Source organism: Rattus norvegicus, chromosome 2, assembly GCF_021556685.1.
Source record: "Rattus norvegicus strain SHRSP/BbbUtx chromosome 2, alternate assembly SHRSP_T2T, whole genome shotgun sequence".
NCBI lineage: Eukaryota > Metazoa > Chordata > Mammalia > Rodentia > Muridae > Rattus > Rattus norvegicus.
In genome coordinates, this window is record NC_141535.1 from 61331070 (window position 1) to 61348798 (window position 17729).

The 17729-nt window shown below is 42.9% G+C and overlaps 1 protein-coding gene across 8 annotated transcripts in view; it reads right to left on the reverse strand.

Moving 5' to 3' along the window:
* The window catches only part of Rai14 (retinoic acid induced 14), a 136621-nt gene that overhangs the window by 6762 nt on the left and 112130 nt on the right, over positions 1-17729 (reverse strand). For 3 of the 8 annotated variants that reach the window (XM_087618441.1, NM_001399209.1, XM_087618440.1), the window contains 9 exon segments: positions 15076-15133; positions 14265-14335; positions 12152-12258; positions 11250-11428; positions 10735-10763; positions 9598-9684; positions 8462-8548; positions 5321-5375; positions 2173-2291 (listed from right to left, as the gene is read on the reverse strand). In XM_087618441.1, the coding sequence (XP_087474567.1) occupies positions 2173-2291; positions 5321-5375; positions 8462-8548; positions 9598-9684; positions 10735-10763; positions 11250-11428; positions 12152-12258; positions 14265-14335; positions 15076-15133 (792 nt within the window). 8 annotated transcript variants of the gene reach the window in all.

Consider the following 17729-nt stretch of genomic DNA (forward strand, 5'->3'; position numbering starts at 1 on the left):
TTTCCCTTTGTTTCTCATTCAATTCAAATGCCCAAAGCAGGGCACAGTTCTTTTTCATCCAGTTTTTAAGGCGATTAGAGATATAATCAGATTAGAGAACTAAGTCCACAGCTGGTAGTGCGCGCATAGAAAGTTTTAAGTAGAAAATTTCAACGTGCAAATGTCTCAGCAAGGAGGTAAGTCGGAGGATGAAGGGGAGAAGGAAAGATGTGTAACCAAAACTAAGGATACATGAAAAATCCATGTGGAAACCTATTATTTATTTTATAAGCTTATTAAAAATTAAAATAAGGGGTTGGGGATTTAGCTCAGTGGTAGAGCGCTTGCCTAGCAAGCGCAAGGCCCTGGGTTCGGTCCCCAGCTCCGAAAAAAAGAAAAAAAATTAAAATAAGAGTTTGCACAGAGGTGGTCTCCATGAATGGAAAATGTGCTCCTGCCTGGGTTATTAAATGAAAACCCCAGAGGGAGTTGTATGGGATGCCTCTCCATGAGCTGTTGATCAGAGAAGCCCCAAAGTCCCTCAAACGATACAGGGTATTGACCCTGCTCTTGGCTGCCCCGCTCCCCGCCAGAACGTTAGATACAGGATAAGGGGAAACCAAGCTGGAGCTGAGCCAGAAGCTTCCTCCCAAGTGGCAAACTTACAGAAGATGCCCTGTGGGCTGATGGGAAAGCCAAGTCATCAGCACTGTTACCCACTGGTGAACTCTGTGGGCTACAATCATGACCCTCCAGGCAAGATAGGCTGCCTGACACATCAGTGCCATGCTACTTCTAAGTGGATTCTGGCCACTGTGCAGTAGGGAACCCAATCCTTGGTCTTTAACGATGGTTGAGAGGCCACGACTCAGGAAGGATAGGGTCCAGGGATAGAGGAACCCTACTACTATTATCTACATTTCCTAAATGGTCACAGTCTTACTACTCGGGGCTGCACGCGCGGATTAGTGCTATGACTAGTCTTCATCAGAGACACCTCTAATCACGGGTGGGAGACAGGTCATACAGAAACCCTGAGCTGAACACAGTGCGAGGGATAAGTGATGGTGGACTGACTGCCGAGTCCTAAGTGGAGCAGCTTCATCATCTCCATCCAATGCTCAGGGCACATCATAAAGATAGAGATAAAACTAGAGCCAGAGGGGGAGAGGCACAGCAACAAGACGTCTTCTGGACACACAACAACCACTGCAGGTAGAGACTCACTGCAACTGATTACCTTCACAGACTGGGCACATCAACATGTCATTATGGGTGGGTCCGGGCCCATGAGGCCCCGTCCCTTCCTGAGGGACCACTGGCTGTTATGAATTGTTGGGGGAGGAGGTGCCATTTTTTTTTCGTCAGTGGAGTAGTCACTGCTGCTCTTGTTCCAGTAAATGACCTCCTAGCCATACTTGTGACCTCCTAGCCATACTTGTGACCTCTTAGCCATACTTGTGACCTCCTAGCCATACTTGTGTAGGAGACTACAGTTAAAATCCATGCGTCACACAGAGAAGACATGAAAGTGGGAAGGGTTTGTTAGGAAGAAGGGCTTCAGCAGGAGACAGAAGGGGAGGAGAGGGGAACGGGAGGGTGGCAACCAATTGCATAAACACGTGAAACTATCAAACAGAAACCCAATATGCGATGTCTATAAAAATAGAAATATGAAATTTTATAGATGGAAATTGTCACATGTAATTCTGTGCATACCATATATATGCATATGTATGCACTAATTTTATTTAATACCATTTCTTTTTATTTGCATTGATGTTTTGCTGGCACGTATATCTGCGTGAGGATGCCAGATCCTCTACAGCTGGAGTTTCATAGTCATGAGCTGTCACTGTGAGCTGAGAATTGAACCTGGGTCCTCTGGAAGAGCAGCCAGTGAGCTGAACTACTAAGCCACCACCTCTCCAGCCTCATATAAATGCATTTTATCTATATTCTATATTTAAATTTTATACCTGTCACTGTACTTATCAAACTATGTATAATTACACATAATAGAGCAATTTCTAGAAATAGAACGAGTGAGCACCAGCAAACGAATAATCTGAAACCATTAAAAAATGTAAAGCTAACTAGAAACGTACGTGGCTATTATAAATAAAGTATATCTAACCACCCTTGAACAAACAAATACTTTAAGTAGTCTGTGTCAGTAATAGAGTTACCAACCTGCAATTTATCTTGTAACTCCTTATTGTGTAAGGTAAGGGAAGCGACTTTTGCTTGCAATAGGACAAGAAGATCTTGTTGGTCAGCTTCAGAACTTACATCTAATAAGCTGTCAGCACCTTGGGTAGAGAAATATTTTAAAAAATGAAAATTGTTATTCCTGTAACCCCCTACCCAGCAACTAGAGGGACGGCAGCTTCCGGGTGCAGGTGTTTTCCTGCTCAGGAATCACAGACAGACACAGCTGAATGGAAGAGCTCCCAGTACTACCCCACCCACTTCAACTCCCTTCTCCTTTGAGTTTTTAGTTCTCTCTGTGTCTCCTTGCGTCCTGGCTGTGAGTCTTTCAGTCTCTCTACATCTAGTTTATTTTCGGCCCTTCAGGCTTTGGCACCTTGCTTGTGCACTCAGCAGATGACTTCCCCAGTCTCTGTTCCTCCCTCTGCCCAGTAGAAGGCAGCCCGTGCCGGAGCACCAGACAGCCTTCCTGATGTCCACTGAGAGGGATGGTAGTGGGGGGTCACGTCTTTACTGTCCCTTCAAAAGCTATCCATTGTTCGGGCAGAACTTGTAATGTCTGCCCCAATCTGCTTTTTCAGGGTCATGACTTACACAGCCTTTCCTAGTTTTCCATTTTCCTCATCTTCGCATTTTGTGCTGCGTTCTATAAAGACTTTCAACACACATTTGATGCTTTCACTGTTCACTGACAAAGGTCGGGGTATGCATCCTTCAGGACACTGGTCAAGCTGTCCTAAGAAGCATTCACCAACTAGCCTAGCAGGAAATGATCTCTCCTAGTCATACTGATTTACCACTCTTGGTAAGCCGTAATTTTTAAGTGAACTAATTATCATACCAAAACAGCATCTAAAGGAATACAGAGCAGAGTGCTCACTGAGACAAGGAGGACGACTGGGCGCTCACTGAACCAAAGGACTTGCCTGAGAATGCATTTAGAAAGTCTCCTGTGACAAAAACGTCCACCTGATGGAGCTGTGTTTAGCTGGCCCAGCCGCGTTACTCCCTGACAACAGCTCCTTCAACAATGACTATGGCCACAGGCGACAGACCAGACTCCACACACAGCAGATGGGTTCTTTAAGATTCCCAGTTTTCCACAGCCATTTAAAGCACAGATGAAAGTCTTCGTTTAGATGGATGCAAAAAGGATGGCTCTTTATTGAAAAGCGGATAATAAGGCACTATTTTGGTGTCTGAGACTAGGTGATGCTTTCTGAGTACCCGACATGAAGTCTGGGGAAGGGAGGATGTTTATTTTCTTGGGAGATGAACTAACAGAATAAGAGCCTGAGAACAATTCTAAGCAACTGAAATTTGTTACTTCTACAATATAATACATTCTTTAAAAATATCCAATGGAACATTTATTAAATTACATTAATTGATCTCTACCGAGAATTGGAAAATTTAACTTTTTAAAGAAATGTATTCAATATGAGTGCTCTGCTGCATATACATACGCAGGCCAGAAGAGGGCATCAGATTCCTTTGTAGATGGTTGTGAGCCACCATGTGGTTGCTGGGAATTAAACTTGGGACCTGTACATACATATACAGCCTCCAAAACTAGACAAGATGGATGAAGCAAAGAAGTGCAGGCTGACAGGAACCGGATATAGATCTCTCCTGAGAGACACAGCCAGAACATGTCAAATACAGAGGCGAATGCCAGCAGCAAACCACTGAACTGAGAACGGGACCCCCGTTGAAGGAATCAGAGAAAGGACTGAAAGATCTGAAGGGGCTTGAGACCCCATATGAACAACAATGCCAAGCAACCAGAGCTTCCAGGGACTAAGCCACTACCCAAAGACTATACATGGACTGACCCTGGGCTCCAACTGCAGTGAATAGCCTTGTTGGGGCACCAGGGGAAGGGGAAGAAGCCTTGGTCCTGCCGAGGTTAGACACCCAGTGTAGGGGATTGTTAGGGTCTGGTTTGGGGGGAGGATGAGGAGGGGAACACCCATATAGAAGTGGAGAAGGAGGGGTTAGGGGGCTGATGGACAGGAATCTGGGAAAGGGAATAACATTTTAAATGTAAGTAAGAAATACCCAATTTAATAAAAATTAAAGAAAAAAAGAATCCTGGAAAAAATTATCCTGATAAACATCAAATGACACTTCTGAAGACAAACAAACAAACAAACAAAACCCTTGGGACCTCTGAAAGAGCAGCCGGTACTCTAACTGTTGAGCCATCTCACCAGCCCCAGAAAATTTAACTTCTGAAGTCCATAAATTTACACATTTATAAAACATACACTATTAAGAAACTGAATGGTGGAAAAAGCGGACCTTTGAAATCATATAGATTCATTTAAATATAATTCTAAAGATAGATTCTTTGCAACACAGTGGGTATAGATATCTATCTTCTTTCAAAGGGACTCCTTCGTTGCTTCTTTCCTGAGGGAGGGTTTAACTACATAGCACAGGCTAGCCCCAGAACTGTGGTCCTAGGATAGAATCTTTAAAAGGCACAATTGATTAGCCCTGTCTTGGTGTGGCCAGTGTAGCTGCATTTGACAGTTAGCTTGTGGGAGCAGTGGAGGTGCAGAGTCCCCTCGGTCTCAGTGATACAACTTGCTGTTTGAGTACAGTGAGAGTGCAACACTATAAGCCGAGACCCTGAAACCTGTGGACTGCTCCCCCAAACTGTAAACGCATAAGATAAAACACACAGGCTAACAAAAATAATCTGATAGCTTATTTTTGACACACTAAGACTGAAAGCAGGTCTAATAACTGTGACACTTTTAATGGGAGGCACGGTAAGTGGTATCTGAACATGCCCACAATGGAAAGGGGGCAGGAAATCGGGAGTCCTCCTGGTACTGCTGCCACTCCGCTAACCCTATACATTGCCTCGTTCATAATTAGAGAAAAGACTAATCGTGACAAAAGAAGACAGAAGGTTATTTTTTTACACCTTAACTTAAATTCTTTAACATATAAACTGAGGCCCCTCATAGTAGAGAGAGCACGGCCTAAGCACTGCTGGCAATCCTGTCATAGGCATGGGCTAGTTCTCATGACCTCACAGAGTGCTTGACTGGACTCTGCTCTCTGTGTAAACATGCACAAAAGTAAGCGTGGTCAAAAGTGACTTTCCTCTTCGTACCTGCAGTACTGTCGCTCAGCCTGTCTTTGTTTTCTTGTATGGAGCTGATCTCAGCCTGTGTGTAGAAATAAAAACGACTGTTAAAGAAGTCTCCTAAATATCGTGTTCAACACACCCAAGGATCAAACTGACTTCCCTCCCTGAGTACTGAAAGAAGAGCTCGAGGCAATCGACTAGTGAAATGACAGAAAACCTCACAGAAAACCAGACAGTTAAAATATACGCAAATAAAGGAAAATATATGGAAATAGATAATTACTTATAAAAGAATAATTTTGAAAATATCAGAAATGGCAGAGGACATACTCTCAGAATATTTTCTAGGAACTGTAGTTACACTTTAAATTATAATTTATGTAGGAGCTTTTTATTCTGCTCTATGTCCTGGAATCGGAGATAGAGGTTATTTTCATATTAAAGTTGAATAGAAATAGTTATTTATCTGGGTCATGCACTGAATAAAGTATATTAAACATGTATTTTTTTTACACATCTATAAGTTGTTAAATTTTCTGCTATTAATCCTTCTGAAGGAGATGGTAATACATTAAGAGCTGTCAGGGAGGAAAAAGTTTTGTAAGGGAACAAAAATTTTCATGGTCTTGAACTGACAGTTGACTCCCTTAAGATTTCATTTGTCCCTAAAAATATGCTAAGGAGCCAACTGCAAGGCTCCTTAAACTCACGCAACATACTTTACAGAACTGGTGGAATAGGCCTTATGGACTTTCTAAAATGAATTCATACTGCTTTTATAGTCAGGAAAAAAACTGTAAAGTCACGAGAAAACTCTCTTGTTGGTTTGGCTGCATATGTCAACTCGATTTGGTAAGACGATCTAGGTAAGCTACTGTCTATGGAATGGTTTTTTTTTTTTTTCTTTTTTCCGGAGCTGGGGACCGAACCCAGGGCCTTGCGCTTGCTAGACAAGCGCTCTACCACTGAGCTAAATCCCCAACCCCCTATGGAATGGTTTTTAATGATTGGTTAACTCTGTATGTGACTGTATGTGAGGGCAGGAAGCATGTGCACGTGAGTACAAGTGCCTGCACAGTCCAGAAGTGGGTATCAGACCCTGTGGAGCTGGAGTTTGAGGCAGCCGTGAGCTGTCTGGTGTGGGTGCTGGAGTGGAACTGAGGTCTCCCACAAGAGCAGCACAAACTGTTGACATTGAGCTGTCTCTTCAGACCTTTTTTAAAAAAGTACACTTCACACCTGAAAAATTTTAGATTCATAAAATAGTTACAAAACATATTACTCAGAATCTGTTAGCGTTAACATCTGTGTTCATAACACACTGGCCAATATGGAGACATCAGCACAATGGATAACTGCCAACGAAATGACAACAGTGTGTACCCAGACTATAGCACTTTCCCTTTTATACTCACCAGGGGCATAGCCCAGGTCTTCTACATATTAGGCAAAAACTCAACCATTGACCTAAATCCCTAGGTCTGGAGTTTTTGAAACAGGGTCTCACTTTACCAAGCTCAGGGTGGCCATGAACTTGATCTATCCTGGGTTAGCACTGAACTTTTGATCTTTGTGCTTCTGTTTCCTTAGCTGGAAATTTCCAGGTGTGGACACTACCACATCTGTTAACGTACCTTTTCTATCTTAGTGTCTAGTGCAGGATACTATATAATGTAGAGAATTCCCCAAAAATGATACTGTCATTTTAGAAATAATCTATATTCCAGAATAAAGGAGGTGAGTGCTACCAACCAGAAGCAGGTAAATTGTACCACCTGCAGCTTTTAAGAATTTTAATTTTGGCTGGAGCGATGGCTCAGTGGTTAAGGGTAGTGGCTGCTCTACCAGAGGACCTGGGGTCAACCCTAGCACTCACATGCTATGGCACAACTGACTCTAGAACTCCAATCCCAGGGAATCCAATACCATCTCTGGGCCTCTGAGGGCACTGCATGACTAACGGTGCAAACTTATTCCTGTAAACAGAACACCCGTGTACTTAAAGCAAATAAATTAAAATTTCTAAAATTTAATTTATAAACTACATATATTTATTGTGTACATAGTGACATCTTGATTTATATGATGAAATGGCTAAATTGTGAGTGTTAACATTGCTTTAAGTATTTTGTTTTGTAGTTAAAAATACCAAAAACTGGGCTGGAGAGATGGCTGAGCAGTTAAGAGCACTGACTGCTTTTCCAGAGATCCTAAGTTCAATTCCCAGCAACCACATGGTGGCTCACAACCATCTGCAATGGGATTTAATGCCCAATTCTGGTGTGTCTGAAGACAGCTACAGTGTAATCATTTACATAAAATAAATAAATCTTTAAAAAAAATTTCCAAAAACTTCCTCTCACTAATTATTTTTGTGTCTGCATATATGTGTGACTACACCGTAGTGTGTGAGTACGCTGTACATGTATGAATACACCATGGGTTTGAGTACACTGTGTGTGTGTGAATACACTATATGTGGGTGAGTACAGTGTGTGTGAATACACTGTACATGTGTGAGTATACTGTACGTGTGTGAATACACTGTATGTGTGTGAATATGGATCCATGTATCCATGGGTGAGTGTGGAGGTCAGAGGACAACCTTGGGGGTTCCTCTTGCTTTCCTCTTTGTTAGCAGCAGGGCCTCTCACCCTAAGAATGACAGGAGGCCCGACCCAGGAATACCTGAACCTAGCTCGATGTGGACTCCGGAGATGTGACCTCAGCTCTTCACTCAGCGACTGTTATAGCCACTGAGTCATCTTTCTAGCCCTTGACAATTTTAAAGAAGACATACTGTGAATGTTAGTCACTGTGTTACCTAATAGAGTGCTTAGATCCTTTTCCCTTCAACATCTGTCTTAATTCCTTGGTCTTTTCAACTCCAAGAAAAACCATTTTACCCTCGTTTCTATGACCTCAAGATTTTACATAAATGGCATTTACTTCTTACTTGAAAATTATTAGTAAACATGATTTATTTTTCTAATCTTGTTTTATGGTATCCATGCCAGAAAAAATAATCAAGGGGCTCTTCATGGTGCAATGTCATGGCACAGTGATTCAGAAGTATAATCTGTTTTGCACGATATTGTATAAATTAAAGCAAGGCCAACAGGTATCACAAATACGCTAAGAAACTCCAATATAGGAAGGGGATACCTTAAAGGGTGCTTCAGCAAAAAATACTGATTCCTTTCCTGAAAGTGGTGTAGAAGTTATTGATCGTGGGGAAGACACATCACTCAACTGAAAAAGAAAAAGAAAACCACTAATAAAGGGGGTGTCCTCCAAGCCTCGTCTTCCCTTGCTGAACAATCCATGCTTTAATCCCTATGGTTAAACCTGGCAGGAGGTTTGCATAGTGTCATTTACATCAGGGGTAAGAGTCTCAAGGCATTCCAGCTGTGTCCAGTATTTCTGAAAGCTGTCAGAGTACTGACTAGGTAGTGTTACTTACTCTATTAACTAGCACCAGCTATTAAAAGCTATAAAGTTTGACTGTGTGTTGAGGACAGTATTAACAAACATGCCAGCATATTTACAAGTACCTACCAGAGTCAACACCCTTTTTATATCCTATGCTGCCTTAGCAATAAAAGCTATCCTGTTTTTATCTGACATTTCATTTCTGTTGTTATCGTTCTTGCTCTCCTGAAGTTGTTACTATGAACTCAGAAAAAAAAACAAACAACTTTTAATATTGGGAACTCATAATAAGAAAGGTGAATATATTGTATCAACATTTTAAGAAAATAATTAAAATTTACTATCATCTATGTCTTCACTAGCTGCTAGTCATCCAAACTGTTAATATGAGGAACTAATGACATTTGAGATGATCTTGGGGAAAGGACTCTGTCATACGATTTGGAGAGCCTTTCCTTGAGGTTTTAAAAGTGTGAGTGAGTATGTGTGTGTTTGTGTGTGTGTGTGTGTGTGTGTGTGTGTATACTGCAAAATTCTAATTCTGAGATAGATAAAACCCACAGTATTCCATAGTTTAATAACTGACACTGTCATATCCATTCTCTCCCTCCCCCTCCCGTGTGTGTGTGTGTGTGTGTGTGTGTGTGTGTGTGTGTGTGTGTGTTAATTCTGGAGATCCAACCCAGGGTCACACACAAACACTAGGCAGGAGGCTCTATCATTATTCTACATACCCAGCCTCATAGCTTGAAATTTAAAACTACTAAGGAAGATTTAGAACACGTGTTTGGGGCTCGATAGTACAACGTTCCTTTGGGCCTACATACAGAACGATGGCTTTTGGATTTACTTATTCTTTTGCTTTTTACCTGGGTAGGACTGATAGGAGGTGGTGGAGCTTTGCGTTTTTTTGGAGTTCCACTTCTTTCTGAGCTTATTTTAGAGACTTGGTCATGCTGAAAGTTATCACAGTCCAAAGAATGGAGGTGGGTTAGTTATGTTAGTTAGTGAAGTCTGAGCAAATAGCTGCAGCAAACACACGAGAACAACCTGACAGTTACACAGTCACCCTCATCCAGCTCTGAAACACACCGCCCACAGAACAATACATAACATGCACATGCGCTAGGCTTTCTTCCGGCAACGCATGCTCGCACGGCAATATTAAAAAAGGAGAAAAAAAAGACAACCCAGCGGATTAAGGTTGCAGAACTGGGAAGGGACGAAGGCATGCCCGTCACAATTTAGACCCCAGAATGCATTCACAGTCGGCTTTCCCTCTGAATGCAGAGTGGTCTGCACCTCTGCACTGCTTCCACTCAGCCCCACCCCACGCCCCGCCCCACGCTCCGCCCACCACACCACCACTTTTAAGGAATGAGGGGAAGGACAGTCTCATGTGCCAGAGGTCCTGATAAGCTACAGTTAGCACATAATAAACCCAGTATCCAGTATCAGCTTTCTATGCCTCAAAAATCTCAGTGTACAAATGCACAAAACAGCCAGACATACACAGAGAGCAAACGTGCTTTTAGGAAAAACTCGAATAAGGAGACATCTTCACCACTACTCTGTGTAACACCAATGGCAGTACCACAAACTGCAATTAAAATAGAAAAGCCCAGTCTCCTATTTTTCTCAATACTGTAGCAATTTCATGCATGAACACACACATATATGCAGGCACATATATATAAAGCCACCCAGATGATGTCATATTTAAGATATTTTCATTATTTTTTGCACCAGTCTGTATTACTACACTTCATTGAAAAATAAAAGGTAGTAAGTATGAAGTACGAACTTTTGAAAACAGTAAAATTGTTAAGAAAATATTTGCCACCATGCAACAATGAATCATATCTTCAAAATTTATGTCAGTCCCTGAGTATTTTCAACCCATTGTTTAATCACTGTCCTAATGAACCACAGCATTTACTCTCAACATTTTCACATTGTCATGAATTTAAAAAAAAAAAAAAGCACCTCGCCTCCAAGATAAATACCTGCTTTGCTTTTGTTGGGGTCTTTAAATCTAAAGAGAAAAAGTGAAAGAAAAAAAAACTATAAGAATCATGACTCATACCATTTACAAATTTTGCTTGGACAGGCACACGCATACAGACACACATACACTCACATATCACACACACACTCACACAGAGACACACACACAGACACACACATACACACTTACAGACACACACACATTCACATACCACACACAAACACACACTCACATAGACACATACACACTCGCAGACACACACACACACACACCACACATACAGTCTCTCACACAGACACAAAAACCACACATGCAGTATCTCTCTCTCACACAAACACATACACACACACACACACACACACATCACTATACACAACATTTAAAACTTTATTTATCTTCAAGCATATGTTTAAAAGAATAATAAAACATATCATATTGCAAAAATTCCTTTATCCCTTTGGGGAAAACAAGTAGATAAATCTAAAACAACATCAGCTATTTTCTTTCACATACCAGCATCCTGAGAGATTTTTGATAATAGAAGGCTCTGAATTCCTGCATTTTCTGAGAGTTTGGAATAATATAAGGCATTGTGTCCAAGAGAATCTACAAGGTTCAGGTCTGCCCCCTTTTTAATTAAGGCTTCCACAGTGTTAGCACTGCCAGTTTCGCACGCCAGCATGAGAGCAGTTCTAGAGGGGAAAAAGAGACTGAAGTTTAGCAATAGCCAAAGGTGGACATGCTTTCCTGGGACTCACTGACCGGGAAACAAGGAAATGAAGATTAAATACAATTAACCCTCAGTCCTCTGGGGAACTAAGTGGAATACTGTCAAGATGAAGTAAGGCGGTATTTTTGGATTAAATCAAAACATTAAACTGCACAGAATAGCAGTCACTCTTCCACCCTTGGGGTACAACAATGGAATCCCTATGATTGGTACAAACGCTGGATTCTTTCATGTCTAGTATTTTAAAGAGCCTGCATTATTAAAATTATTTTATTGTTGTTGCTGCTTCAAGACAAGAGTTTCTCTGTGCAGCCCTGGTTGTCCCAGAATTTGCTCTGTAGACCAGGCTGGCCTTGATCTCAGAGTCACCTGCCTCTCTGGCCTCTGGGATTAAAGGCTTATGCCACTCTACCTGGCTTTAAAATGATTTCTAAATGCATCCAATATATTTACTTTTGTTATGTTTTGGATGAAAAACATGACAGAAAACGGCTTGTTCAGTTCAATATTTAATTAGTTTCATTGTAATATCAGCCAGCAGTTCTGCCCATGGAGATTTGGGGGATTTTTTTTTCCAAAGTCAAAACAGATCCTCAATTACCAGGAAGCTAGATAAGTAGAAACCACTTTATAACATTTAACAGAATAGCCCTGAAATTATGGTTTATGCCTTTACGTGTGGTACCTTCCATTTTTGTCCCTGGAATTGACATCTGCGCCATGGTCCAGGAGAAAGTGGCAGGCCTCACTGTGGCCATTTTGTATTGCGACGAGCAGGGGTATGTTCCCATCCTAGGAAAGAAACTCCGTTCAGATTGTAACTCCCATCTCAAACACCAGGATTGCAAAACTGCAGTCTTTCCTACATTTTCTGTCCTGGCCTGCACTGTCTACTCTTTCATTCACTGCGATAGTCTATGCCCCCTTGGGGCCACCATTACACTTAAGCATAAGTCTTTTTGCAATTTCACGATGTCTAGCTGCCTTATGCAATTTCACCGACTTTACTAGCTTTCCTTTAGAAGTCCCAGATGCACAGGTCGCTTGTTCCATGAGCCATCACTGGCTCTGCCTGGTAATGGGAGAGACTGCACACACTGAGGGTGTTAAGAGGAAAGTACACGGGGGCTGGAGGAATGGCTCAGCAGTTAAGAGCAAATCCACCCCTGCACCTACACGGAGGAATGAGAGAACTGGCTGACCTGCACAACATGTCTCCTAACAACAAGCGTGCCGCACCTCCCAATAAATAAGACATGTACAACTTTAATGTAAACTTTAGAAAATAAAATTACTGGGGCTGGAGAGAAGGTATGGGTTAAGAGTACTGCCTGCTTTTCCAGAGTACCTGGATTCAACTGTAGCAGCGCATAACCAACCGTCTATAACTCCAGTTCCTGCCCTCTGACCTCTGCAGGCACCAGGCATACATGTGGTGCACATACATACATACATGCAGGTGAAACTCTTAAACATGAAGAAATCTAGAACAAACAAACAAAAACACAGAAAAGAGAACAAAACAAAGACCAATGCTAGAAGTGTTCCAGATTTTAAAGGTGGGTATGTGGGACTATTTGCATAAAGAAGTAACTTGGGACTAGGACCAAGGCTACATATGAAGTCCATTTGTGTACGTTCTTTTCCACACGAATGACTCTGGTTCCAGCCACGTGTGTGAAATAGAGTTGCACTTGAGGCGTCGTACTGTGGCTCAACAGTTTCAGGCTGTGGAGCGCATGGGCACTGGGGACATTGGGAATAGAGATACTGAACCTGTGCCGCGGTTCAGAAAGTTGAAATGCATTTGCCTAACCAGGGGCAAGTGCACGCACGCCAATCCTCATGCTATAGTATGTCCTCAAGCCCTGGAGCCACATACCACAGACATATAAATAAATTTGTCCTTACAATAGGCCCGTGAGGCTTACAAAGATTAAAAGTTCTCTTCAGAGTTGGGAAATTCTACCAGGAGTCATCCGAGACGATGCCCACGTGCATAGAGAAAACAATGGAAATTCTAACTAGAAATCTCTGACAGTTTACCTTAAGAAGATGTAGAATAACTCTGGTGACAAATCTATGGACATCTCTGGGAGGGACCATCTAAAGGGCCTACCATGACAGCCAGAATGGAATAAAAAGAAGAAAGCTCATAAACAGTATTCATCTCCCTTTGCTTCAGGAGGCCACACTATAGCTGACAGTGTAGCAAGCTCCATCCAGTTCCTGATGCTGTGATTTCCCTGCCAAGATGCCCCGCACCTTCAGAGTGTGAGCCAAAGATGCTCTGCACCTTCCAAGTGTGAGCCAAAGATGCTCTGCACCTTCAGAGTGTGAGCCAAAGATGCTCTGCACCTTCAGAGTGTGAGCCAAAGATGCTCTGCACCTTCCAAGTGTGAGCCAAAGATGCTCTGCACCTTCAGAGTGTGAGCCAAAGATGCTCTGCACCTTCCACGTGTGAGCCAAAATGAATCCCTCCTTCCTTAAGCTGCTGCTGTCAGGTACTTTGTCACAGCAATGAGAGGTAATATACACAATTTTCTACTTTTATAATTTGAGAAACAATGTTTTATTCATATTTTAGTTAAGGGCAGAACACTGACATATACCTATAAGAATGCACGTCACTAAGAAGCACACTGTGCAACACATTAATGGTTTAGGAAGTCATAAGTATTAACACAGAAAACCATTTTTGCAGAAAAAAAATTCTGGTTGAAAAGAAATTTGCCAGCTACCAAAGTCTTGGTTGAAACCCAAAGCCACATTTCTCCTAGTGTTCACCTGGTACATACCAAGTCTTTGAGGTTTATGGGGCTCTTGTGTTCGCAGAGGACTTGTACAGCTTGAAGGCTCCCCTGTGCCGCTGAGGAAGGAAAAACACCACCGTCAGTCACAAACGAACCAGGAGGCCACGGCTAAGGAGGGAGGCTCACTTTCTGCCCAGCATGGGAAAGCCTCTCAAGAGTCCTCAAAAGGCTGTGCAGCAAACAGGTGGAAACACTTTAATCTCAGCTTTAGCCACAGGTACAGCCACAAACTCCCAGTTACTCACAGGAAAGCATTTGATTTAGCTTCTTATGGGAGTTGGCTTTCCTACACCTAGTAGTAAAATGAAGTGTGTATGTGAATTCAGTATCAACATTTGTCAGATGAAGCTGTGACAGACAGCACAGCCAAAGGTTTACAAATACAACTGACATTCACCATGATCCTCTACCCACAAAAACAACAAACAAACAAACCACACACACACAACGAAACCCCAGCATCTTCTAGTCTTGAAACCTGTAAGTGCTCATAACTCACTACCTTAAAAAGAAACTTTAAATTGATTTAAAAATCTAGAACTGTGCACGTGCTAAGCACGAGCCTTATCTCTGAGCTGTGCCCTCAGCCTGAGTTGAGTACATTAACCATGGTAATGGGTTGCACAGCAGGACGCTGACTGTAGGTGCACTCCTTAATAAATCTGTGTGTGGCTTGGGAACTGAGTCTGACTGGACGCCAGGAACTCCAGAAATGAGTCCCAGGAAGAGTCCAGAAAGGTGAACAACTGAACACTTTCTTAGGGCGGAAAAGGACAAACAGGAGAGTGACCGTTACCTGCATAATGCAAAGCTGTTTTCCCCAAGTTGTCAACACTTTCGGCTGGGCTCTTGTACTGTGAGACAAAAATAAGTATCTTGAAGCAACTGCCCAAATACTATCGAGCCCACCCTTCTCCTTCAAGCGGCAGTTACTCAGAAGGGCACACACATGTGTAAGTTCTACCTTCTGAGCTCCATGGGCAGACAGCCCTTTGAGAAAGGAAACAGATATCCAAATAATCATGGTACCATATACAGTTAGCCCTTGGCTGCTCTGGTCATTCATTCTTCCCGTACAGCATCTCTCCAACTCTACTGGTTAACATACTACAGATCTGTCATGTGGATCTTAGATTTTCCCTATTTCTTCTCTCATTCTCTGCCCCCCTTCCTAATGTCAGCCTTCTCTTCTCCAAGTCACCTCCTCGGTCCTTATTTCCCACCCACTCCTGAACATACTTAGTCACTGGGATTCTGTAGTGGTGGCCCAAGTCAAGGTCCCCAGCTGTCTTTAGTTCATACTCTGACCACTCAGCAGCCTACCTTCTTCCCCACACACTCCTTGAGGCTGTGTGGTTCAGCCTCTTGTGGCTTCCCGCCACTGCCCTGGCCAGCCCTCCTCCAACAAAACATACAAGCTCACATTGGCCATTGTCTTTCCCGGAAGCTCTCTTCTTGGCAATCCTAGCTACACGTTGCATTAAACCTGGGAACAACCCAACTTAGAGAACTGTTCGCTTTTGGGGGAAACTGAGGTACAAATAAGTTAATAAATAAATATGGCAGTGGTGAAGCCAGCGTCTGATCTTGTTGGAACCTGGACTCCTATTCATATACAAGCATTACCTGTGCGTGCCCTGGCTCAAGAACCCTCTGCTTTGCATCTCATAAGCACTCAAAAGGCAAGTTTTCTACTCTTCCCTCCCTAGCCTGCCCCTCCCCAAGTGTTTACTATCTCTATGGACACCAACTTCCATCGTCAATCTACCCAAAGAGATAGAAACCAAATCAAATCGTACATGAGGGCTGGCCTCTTCTCTTTCTCATTCCTTCATCGTAGCCCCAGACAGCATCTTCTCACTGGACCAGCTAGTCTAGCCTCCAATGGGCCGCATTTGTTTTGACCCGTCTTAAGCACTTCTCTACACAACAGAATCATCTTAGACAACTGGATAGGTCACTGTTTGCCCTTCACAATTCCACAGTGAACCTAGGATTGCTCGGCTTGGCCATCACAACACACAGAGGCCTACATTTTGTACCACATTCTCTCATGTCTTTGCTTCTGACTCAGTTGCCGGCTCCCTGATTCCACCCGCCTCACAGCAGAACCTTGCCTCCCCTCATCCCGCGATGCGCTGTTCTGTCTGGAATGTGTTCTGCTGGTACTTTGTACCCTGGAGATCTTGGCTTAAGCATCACCTTCTCTATGAGGGCTGTCCTAGAGACCACTATGTTCCTTCTAAATGCTCTGCAATTTGTCGCATTATATTGTCCTTTTCTTAATAACCAGACTGTGAACTCCAGCCAAGATAGCAACTGCCCTGCTTGCTAGCAGATGCTTAACGCTTAGCACCGAGCATAGTACCCTGGAAGCACTTGGTATCAGGGAGACTATGAGGACTTAACATGGAGAAGGAAGGGTGTTCATTTGAATTTGCAGGACTCCGCCATGTTCTATCTGTTCTAGCTCCCTTATGGAGCTAGAGCTGGAAATGGTAAACTGGAAGCTGGAGAACAGAAATATCATCTGGAGACAGGGCACAGAGGCCAATGCACAGGGGACAAGAGCAAGGGCTCAGAGAAAACACTAAATGCAGAAGGTAGCGGGAAAGACAGCAGGAGGCAAAGGGGTTTCCTTTGTACATAGCCTGACTTGCAAAGAGCTGAACAAGTGGGTCTGAGAAGTCTGGGCCTGCGTGCCAGCCCCATAGGAAGCCACAGAAGGTTGAATTCCTAATAGTAATCTAGAAAGAACAATGCTCAGAAGTGCAATCCAGAGGAGGTAAGAACGGGCTACCTTAAAGTGCAATGCTTACTCTGCTGTGGTCAGGAGAATGGAGATCAAGTTACTACTTACCAAGGCTCTGGCCTAATTTTAGAACGGCACAAGGAACTGTTTAAAGGCTTCAAAGGTTTCGGAGAAAAACCAAGGCATTTGCATAACCAGATATAAAATTACATTAGAGGCTAGAATATCTGGTCCTAGCCCACAAGGACTTCGAGCTTGTCAGGTTAAATCTTCCTTAAAATCAGAGCCAGATGCACGGGCTAGAGTAGGATGGGAATTTAAAACATATTTTTAAGAAGTGAGGTAGAACTCTGGGTACAGAGACAGGGCACTCTGGGCAAGAGAGTCAATTCTTTTCCCCTTAAGCCTGAGGGCCTGGTCCTAGAGAAGGTAAGAAAATCTCCATATTAACTGGTCAAGAGCAACTCTCTTAAGTCAACACCACAAACACTCATCTATTTTTCTTGAATTTTGCTTCAAAGACCTGTAAGGTTAAACACTCCTGGAACACACAGCAGTGGGCACAGCGCAAGGCAGAAACGAAGAGCAGTGTGACCAAGGAAGCAAGTTGACGACGGATATGACCAGAGTTTTGCCCTTGAATTTCAAAGCCAAATAAAAGCGGGGTCTCCAAGAGTGTCTGTGAAAGCCAGGACGAC